This window comes from Haplochromis burtoni, unplaced genomic scaffold (assembly GCF_018398535.1).
Source record: "Haplochromis burtoni strain Fernald_Lab_line unplaced genomic scaffold, NCSU_Asbu1 Contig_449, whole genome shotgun sequence".
In the NCBI taxonomy this organism is placed as follows: Eukaryota; Metazoa; Chordata; class Actinopteri; order Cichliformes; family Cichlidae; genus Haplochromis; species Haplochromis burtoni.
In genome coordinates this window covers 47,426-55,997 of record NW_024582810.1, presented here as the reverse complement: position 1 = coordinate 55,997, position 8,572 = coordinate 47,426, and the positions used below count along the sequence as shown (strand labels likewise).

The 8,572-nt window shown below is 36.0% G+C and overlaps 2 protein-coding genes across 2 annotated transcripts; one reads left to right on the top strand and one right to left on the bottom strand.

The window, feature by feature from the left end:
* Positions 1-2,296: 2,296 nt before the first annotated feature.
* On the bottom strand, positions 2,297-3,711 carry LOC102299560 (GTPase IMAP family member 7). Its single transcript, XM_005945915.2, has 2 exons — positions 3,656-3,711; positions 2,297-3,534 (listed from the first exon to the last, which is right to left on the bottom strand). The coding sequence occupies exons 1-2, from the start codon at positions 3,681-3,683 to the stop codon at positions 2,801-2,803; spliced, it is 762 nt and encodes a 253-aa protein (XP_005945977.1). The 5' UTR covers positions 3,684-3,711; the 3' UTR covers positions 2,297-2,800.
* A 110-nt stretch (positions 3,712-3,821) lies between these two features.
* Positions 3,822-7,580, top strand: LOC102299870 (GTPase IMAP family member 8). The gene is made up of 4 exons (XM_005945916.2): positions 3,822-3,889; positions 4,514-5,057; positions 6,474-6,508; positions 6,607-7,580. The coding sequence occupies exons 1-4, from the start codon at positions 3,868-3,870 to the stop codon at positions 7,203-7,205; spliced, it is 1,200 nt and encodes a 399-aa protein (XP_005945978.1). The 5' UTR covers positions 3,822-3,867; the 3' UTR covers positions 7,206-7,580.
* The last annotated feature ends 992 nt before the right edge of the window (positions 7,581-8,572 follow it).

The window sequence follows — 8,572 nt, the reverse complement described above, 5'->3', positions numbered from 1 at the left end:
GTAAATTGTAAATATTGTAAAACTTTTCTTCTGTCATTTAATGGTCGGGCATTGTACAGCTACAAGCATTTCACCCCCATGTCATACTGTGTATGGTTGTGTGTGGTGTGTGTGACAAATAAAATTTGAATTTGAATAGATAACATTTCAAACCTGAGTACAATAAACAAATGTATTTATATATTTTAAAAATATCTTTTGTTTGTTGTCACTATAAGATATAGATACTTTCTAAGAATTATGTACTTTTTATTCAGGAGCCTGTGTATTTGATGAAGGACAGCCGAGCTCGGACTGGTGATGATGCAAGCGGCAGAATTCTGAATAAGTTGATGGAGAGAAAAGACAAAAAAAATGTTTTACAGTAATCAATGCAAAAGACACCACATCCTCCTGTAGTGTCACAACCTTTGTTTCAGGCTGTGAGAGAATTATTTTTAACACATTCTTTGTGTCACACACCTGTTGAAAGACAAATGTTTTTTGGTTTGTTAAAATGTTACAAGATGTTCTGAAAAGGCATTACTGACAGTAAGAACATTGTTAAACCAACATTGATGTTCAACAGTGAATGCCTGTGAATGTTTTACTGTCAGCTAAACACAGTCTATATTGTCCTTGGCTTGTCAATACCCTTAAAAGTATGTGAGATGGTGTTTAAACAGAGTTTGACTGATTGACAACAGCTGTTCAGCAGGATATTTCAAATATTTCAAAATACATTTTTTAACCCTGTCTCATACTCACAAATGTATTTAAAATTTTAAATAAAATTTTAAAAGTATAAAAAAAAACTACAAAATGTGTTGGTAGAGCAGAATCCAACATGTGATAATATAGAAAAATAATACTTGATTGTGGTTAATAGACCCCCCTGGTGATAGCTTTCCTTAACAAAACACTTAATGTCTACCTGTGTTTCCCAGCAAAAAGGATGGTGAGGACAAAAGTAATAGGTGAAGCAATGATGGAGGGGAATAAAAAAGAAAAAGGAACAACAAACAACCTACTGTGAAATAAAATAGATCCCAGTTAGAGAACAGGTCACTGAAAAATACATGCGTTTGATTAATGTCCAAAACAAAGATGATATGAACTTTTTTCCTATAGCTTCATTTTAATCTAAGCCAGCCTCTATGTGTCCTTTTCTGCTCTAACTGAGCACTCAAAGCACTTTATCAAACATACATCATTTCCCCATTCACACAACAACAACACAATAACTTGAATTACCTTATTATAAGGTTACTTTAAAGGTCAAATCAATATCTTCAGCACTGTAGCTGACAAACAATTAAATCTCTCTTGAGCCTTGTATTCCTTTATAGCTCAGTTGTGACAAAATAAATGTCTTCACAGTTAAACTGTTAATAAAAAAGTTAATAAAAAAAATCCTACTGCTGTCCTAGACGCACTCAAGGGCAACAAAGTGAGGGGTTTTTTTTTCTTCCTTTTTTTTATGTGGTGTTGAGTGAAAGAGGAGTGGGTGTTGGACCAAATATCTGGATGCAATGTGGGTTCCTAATAAGACATCAAGTTGGCAAGAGGAACTGGTTGATCTGCATGCTTCATGAATATACACAGTTACTGGCAGGTACTTACTAACGCAACAGCTCACCAGGGCGTTTCACACTGACTCTCATCCAAAAATAACAAACTCTGCCTAAAAAATAATCATATTAAAAAATCATATAAAATAACACCTTCAGACAGAAGTGCATTACAAACACAACATAGGAGTAGTGGACATTAATTAATGGACTTAAAATGCTATTTTATTGTACAAAAAAAGATGCTTTTGAGCATCATTAGGGCTCAGTCTTAATAGAAGGTTGTTGTTTTTTTCAATAGATACATATAAAAATCACAAAAGGATAATTCACTTGCTTGAGCCTCAAAAACAGACCATCAAATAATAAGGACCATTTAAGAAAAACAGCACCATATCAGAATTTTATAATCTGCTTATGTTTATCAGAGAGATCGCAATATAAGATAAATGAATCAAAATAGGGAATCAAATCTTGTAATTGGAACTGACTTTTGTGTGTCCTGCTACATTAAATATAACCTATAAAACAATACACTGTGTTTGTGATTTTTATTTTTTTAAAGGAGTTAAGCTACATCTGCAGGAACCTGTGTCCATATTTCTCTACTAATTTGTACAGCGCTATGATTCCCTGATGTTACCATCATTAATCACTCATATGATTTCTTTATAGATATTTTTAGACGATATACCCCAAATAGATGTTAGAGATTGACTTTGACATTGGCTGGAGAATCAAAGAACAGAAACTGAAACTTTTTTAAAGCTATTTATTCAGTGAATGTAATCTTGATTTCATAAATGTACATCAAACAATATTGGATGCCACGCATGTTATTCAATAACCTCATGCATGGATATCATATAGATATACCTTCTACAGAGCGTTTAACCCTTTCTAAGCTTCATTTTTTTAAACAGTTATCGTAAATACGATACTTTTTTACTTTTTAACAAATTTTAAACTAGATATAGGAAACACAGAGTTTAATGATGTGTATGCATTTAGAAATTAGCTCAGCTTATATCAGCCACAGAAATATTCACTTGAAGACATTCCCACTGATTTAAATATAAATTATACAGCAGAATGGAAAGTGATTTAAAATAAATGAGGCATCAAATTTTGAAAATTATAGTTCTAAATCATTTATGTCTAAACTGATTTTACATTTAGAAAATTAACATATTTTATTAAATGACAGCTGCTTAATTTACACTAGATTAAGACCCCACGCTTGAGTGGTTCTAACCGTCGTTATCTGAACCCAAGACGGTCTGGAACAAGATGATTCTCTGCAACAGTTCGGCCATGAAGGTCACGTTGTTAGCGAGGTATTCATTGTCATACATGGCTTCATGCTGCTGCAGAATTTGCTGTGCCTTATCAAACATTTCATCGGTGTAATGTGTTTCTCCATTTGCTGCCACCATGTCATCAATTTTTCTGAACAGCTCAACAACCTGAACTCTGTTCCAGATGTTTTTGTTATCGAATACATGGTATCTATTACCGCACCTGTTCAGCAGCTCTCTGAGCTTCTGGTGGCCAGTTCTCAAATAGGCATGTATGGTTATCTTCTTGTTTGTTAGTTTGTCACCATGAGTAAACAGAATCATCATGTAGTTTGATGCGTCAGGTCCAAAGAGTTTCTCCAGGGCATCCACACAGTTTTCTTCTTCTTTGGTAAACCTGCCAATCTGAAGGACCAGGAGGAAGACATGAGGGCCGGGAGTGGAGATCTGGATGCATTTCGCGATTTCTTTCTTTATACTGTCTGCAGTCTTAGATGTATCCAGAAGGCCAGGTGTATCAACCAACTTGACATTTCTAGTGCACTCAAGTTTAACTGCCTCACAGTGCACTGTCACTGACTCTGAACTCTCATTAGCCTTAAACGTTTCTTTGCCAATAATGGTGTTACCAGCAGCACTTTTCCCGACACCAGTTTTCCCAATGATCACAATCCTCAGTGGGCAGCCTACAGAAAGAAATATCTACTGTTATAATTGTGTGGATCACAAGCATAATCACAACAGTATTAAAAATTCAACGTGATATTTTAAAAACACAGGAAATCAAAATAGAAGATCTAAGTTTACCATCAGGGATTGATGAACTGTTACCCATCTCTGCTCTTGGCTCTTTGGCAAATGAACAGAAAGCCGCTCTGAGTGGTTTGATTTGTTGTTCAGCAGTTCCCTGCACTCCTCCCACTGGGTGGACCTAACTCTCAGTCTATATCAGCAAGACTGCATCTGAATTCAGATTCTGTTGAAACCTGCACATGGTTCATCTTTAAGCAGCTGACAAGATGAGTTCTTCTGGTTCACCAAGTAAGCAACTCTTCCTTAATTACTTTTGTCACATTTATATACCCCCTTCATATTTCCATAAAGATATGAGAAATGATTTAATCTAAACATGAGAAACTCTAGTGTTACCTTAAATCCTTAACTGAAGAAATATTGATTTACTAATATTAACAATTTTCTCAAGTTATGTATCATATGAGACAGAGACATGAAACTTTGGAACAGTGTAGCTGAGATTAAAGTATATCTGCAGATTGTTGTTGTCCGACTCTTGTCCAATACAAAGTTAGTTGGAACAAATTATGCTCTTCTTAACAAAGAATCTTTCCCAGTGCTGTTTTCTTTTAGCTACAGACACACCCTTGGTTAAATATTTCTTTGGAATTATTCAATTTTTATTTTGTTGCCTTGTTCCATTGGTATGTGTGAGGGGATCTTTGGACAGTACTGGGAGAAAAAATACCTCTTTGTAGCATTGTTGCTGGATTATTGGAACACTGTGACATGACCATTGAATTGTCAGTGAACAAATTGCTCCTATCTTTAATTCCATCCTTCATTTTAATTGTAATCACACACCTGGAAATTGTAAAGTGAAAAGTATACAACATTTTGAAAAAATACTCTTGCCTTTTGCTTCTACAGATCACCCTGTCAAGACTACAATCATTCTCTTTGGAAAGAAGGAGAGCTTGCAGAAGAAAATCAAAAGTGAAATCTTCAAAAATCAGACAACTGTTTCCAAATTATGTAATGACTTTTTTGTGAGCGAGAGCGAGTCATTCAAAATCATAAGTACTCCAGATGTTTTGGATGACAAATATCTGGATCCAGATCAGAGGATAATTGATTTGATGGCACTTTCTGATTTTAGCCCTGATCTGTTAATGTTGGCAATAGATTCAGAGGATACAGGGCAAGTGGAAAAAGTAAATGCTCAAATCGACAAACTTGAACATATTTTTCAAGGAACTGTCATGAAACACTTAGCCATCATAATAGATAATGGCAAGAACAAGAACAAACCCAACCTGAATCATGAGAAGGTATTCTATATCCAGGAAGATGTGAATAAAAACCTGCCTGATCAGTGTAAGGAATGGTTAACTGATCAGCCACTCCAGTTTAAAACTGAAAACTACATTCAAATTGCTGTGAAACGAAGGAAACAATATTTTGAAAGCACAAGGTAACACAAAAGTCCAGCTTTTTTTCAGTTGGATAGTCATTCCTATTTTCTTTACAGCTAGCTTGTGTTTGTTTATTTTCTCATTAGTTGTTTCTGAGAAAAGAAACGTTTCGATCATGTAGTTGCAATACCAATACGTAATAACACTTTAGAAATATAAGGATAAATGCTTCTGATGTCAGTTTTATTAAAATAACAAAACCAGTGCAGCCTTCAGTAAAAGTCCATCCATCCATCCATCCATCTTCATCCGCTTTGTCCGGGGCCGGGTCGCGGGGGCAGCAGCCTAAGCAAAGAGTAAAAGTCTTTTCCTAAAATAAAAATATAGTAACGGCAATCGCCTTCAGCATGTAGAACAATTGTTTTTAATGTAGCCTAATGCTACAAGCAATCTACTAAACAGCCTGTCAAAGTAAGACAATAACTCAGGAACAGGAAAATTTAGGCATCTTGTAATAAATGGAAAAAAAAGATGCTAACAAAAACAAATTTGGTCCCACATTATTAAAAAAAAAAGTTTTTTTTGCTTTTTTCCCCACCAAGTGACTTAAATAAACAAAGTAAATTCACACAGTTTCTAGATCAATCAATGACACCTGTGCAACCACCAGTTGCTAGGAGAAAATGTGTATTCGCCACTCAGTCCGTGAGTTGTTATAGGCTACTGACACCAACTTATGTGCAAACTAGACAAATTTTGTCTTGAGAAGGAGGAAACTGTGCTGTACTCTATACCTTTTTGCAATGGCAGCCAGCACCCTCCATACTCCATAGTTTTCCCTAGCAACCAGGGGATTACAGAGCGAAATTAGTTATACAGATGATTTACATTTTAAATATCTTTTTCAAGGCCCCACAACAATATCAAGCCATTTTTGTATCACAACATGCTAAAATCAAATGTATTGCTATATACCTAAAGCATGCAGAGAGACACACACACTTTGCTTAAAACACGTGGAACCACCTTTGTAACCTAAGAAGGGCAGACAGCCACAATCACTTCATACACTTCAGCTGGTTCAGTGGTGCAATTAATCTTACCAGATTTCTTTAATCCTGAGAAAACTAAACATTTTTGTGCAGCTCCAGTGCGAACAACTTTAAGATCTTCAAATTATGTCTTAAGGGGGGAATTTTTTCAAAATTTTTACTAGAGTGAATAAATACAAATGCTGAGTACTGTTGTAGATCTGGTATAGCAGGGTTGAGTCTGTAAAAATTGTAAAAATATCGAGTAAGCTCTCGAAGGTTAGAGGTTATAATTTAAAATAGAGTTTATGTGTGTTTATGTTTTTTTTTTGAGGAAATCCACTGAAAACACAAGCTAATTTTAAAAAAAAATTTCTTGTGAAATTTGAAGTTTTGTTGTTGAAATATATCTTATATCTGCAGTGATTATAATTATTATTTCAGAAATGAATGTTCTCCTGATCACCATGGGGCAAGAGGTAAGTCTGGTATCCAAATATGAGTGTAGTTTTTCTAAGCCAGTTTTTTTAAACTACATTTTATGATATAATAAACAATTACACTAACCCTAACCCAGGAACTGAAACCACCATTGTTCTTCTGGGAAAAAGTGGAACTGGAAAGAGTGCATCTGGAAACACTATCCTGGCTGCTGGAAACTCCCAGATGGATTCAACTTTTGAATCTCGTCCGAGCTCCACACCAGTCACCAACAAGTGTGAGGAGAAGAGGGCACAGATATTTGGGACACAGATTAGAGTGGTTGACACTCCAGATTTCTTGAACAACGAGGAAGATGTAGACAATGCACAAATAGAAGAGTGTAAGAGGTACTGTCAGGAAGAGCAGTGTGTTGTGTTACTTGTGATACAGCTCGGCAGGTTTACAGAGGGCGAGAATGAAATATTACATAACCTGGAGAAACATCTTCAGAGGAAGATCAGGGAGAAAACAATCCTCCTGTTTACACATGGCGAAGATTTCAACTGTGATTTGACAGAGTTTATTGGCGAACGATCTCACCTCAAGTACATTGTGGGAGCTTGCGGTAATCGTTGCCATGTATTCAAGAACACTGTTAAGGACTCTAAGCAAGTCCTTTCGCTTTTCATGAGCATTTCTAAAATTGTTCCAAATTGCACACCAAAACAGCCTACACCGTGCTCTTTGTTTTAGTGTTTGCTGACTTACATCACAAGCCCAACTAACACATACATGTTTGTATGGCAAGTAAGCGTGTAATCTTTTGAAATTCTGTGAACTTCTTGTATACACATATAATGTGACATCTCTTTAATTACAGCATTTGTAATTTCAAGTACTTCTACTCTATGTGATTTATGGATACTTCTTTCACTCTTCAACTTTTGGGGAAGTTTTTAAAAAGAGAAGATTTTTTTAAACGGTCTAGAGAATATAAGAAAAGCTTATTTTTAAGTTTTGCTGTGGAATGAGGTGTTTTAAGACACAATGTTTATGGGTAAAATAAGATGTTATAGCCATGTTTATATCTATATAAACCAAAAGTCAAATGTATTAAATAATAAACTCAGCAATAAAATATAAAAAAAAAAATACCTTGGAGTCTAGTTATTGAATGTCTGTGTCAGTCTGCTTCTATTTAGCTGCTGCCCTGTTGTGTAGATTTAGTCTATAAACCACATCATTTTATGATTACCTGTTATTATTGGTATCTGATCACATCACAGTTTGTATGTTTAAAAAGAATGTTGCCAAAACTTGAAAAAGAAATCATCAAAATTTGTAACAACTTTTTTTTTTCTTCGTTTGGCTCTTTTGCCATCAGAATTATTGTCTAAAGATGAAGAACGGGTTTACTTTACCAAATGGACCATCCCAGCCTTGCCGTAATGGTCTATTTGATTCACCTTTTATTGTTTATTTTATTTTATTTTCACTTGCTAAATATGGGACAGACTTGACTGGGGAAAAGAAAGGGGAGAAAGAAAGAGGGAAAGAAAAACAGCGGGGAAGAGGGACGGGGATAAAGGGCAAAAAACAAAAACCAACAAAATAAGCAGACAAAAAAATACATATATCAATCACCTGGATCACCTGTTGAGAAAGAAAAAAGAGAAAACAAGCAGAAGAAAAATGATCTATGGGAATATGACATTAATTCTAAATATTAAATATTATTGTGCAGCACGTAAGATCGACAGCGCACAGTGTGCTTTGAGGTAGGAGCCAAAAAGGGGGCCGTATGTGTGTGTGATCACCCGTGTGTACACCTGTGAGCATGGACGCGTTTGTTTTTTTTTAAAAGGTTCCTTCATGTAATGAACTGCTAGAGGGTGTGGGGGGGCCACAGCCCCGTCCTCCAAGGCATGAAGCAGGTATGGAGGAGATCAAAACTCCAGACATCCAGAGGCCCCCAGAACACAAGAGACCAAGGAAGACTAACAGAGGGGCAGCCGCGCCACTGTCCCAGAAAGAGCTGAGGAGAGCCTCAGATGAGGGCTCACTCAGCAGCCGCGGAGCAGAAGCCAGGGGGAGTTGTAGTGACGCGCCCGTGAGCTAGC

Excerpts from the sequence above, each read along its gene's own strand:
- LOC102299560 (XM_005945915.2), bottom strand. The coding sequence starts at position 3,683 with ATGGGTAACAGTTCATCAATCCCTGATG. Across the intron at positions 3,535-3,655 it reads CAGTTCATCAATCCCTGATG|GCTGCCCACTGAGGATTGTG; the intron begins GTAAACTTAGAT and ends TTCTTTCTGTAG.
- LOC102299870 (XM_005945916.2), top strand. The coding sequence starts at position 3,868 with ATGAGTTCTTCTGGTTCACCAA. Across the intron at positions 5,058-6,473 it reads CAATATTTTGAAAGCACAAG|AAATGAATGTTCTCCTGATC; the intron begins GTAACACAAAAG and ends TTATTATTTCAG. Across the intron at positions 6,509-6,606 it reads TGATCACCATGGGGCAAGAG|GAACTGAAACCACCATTGTT; the intron begins GTAAGTCTGGTA and ends ACCCTAACCCAG.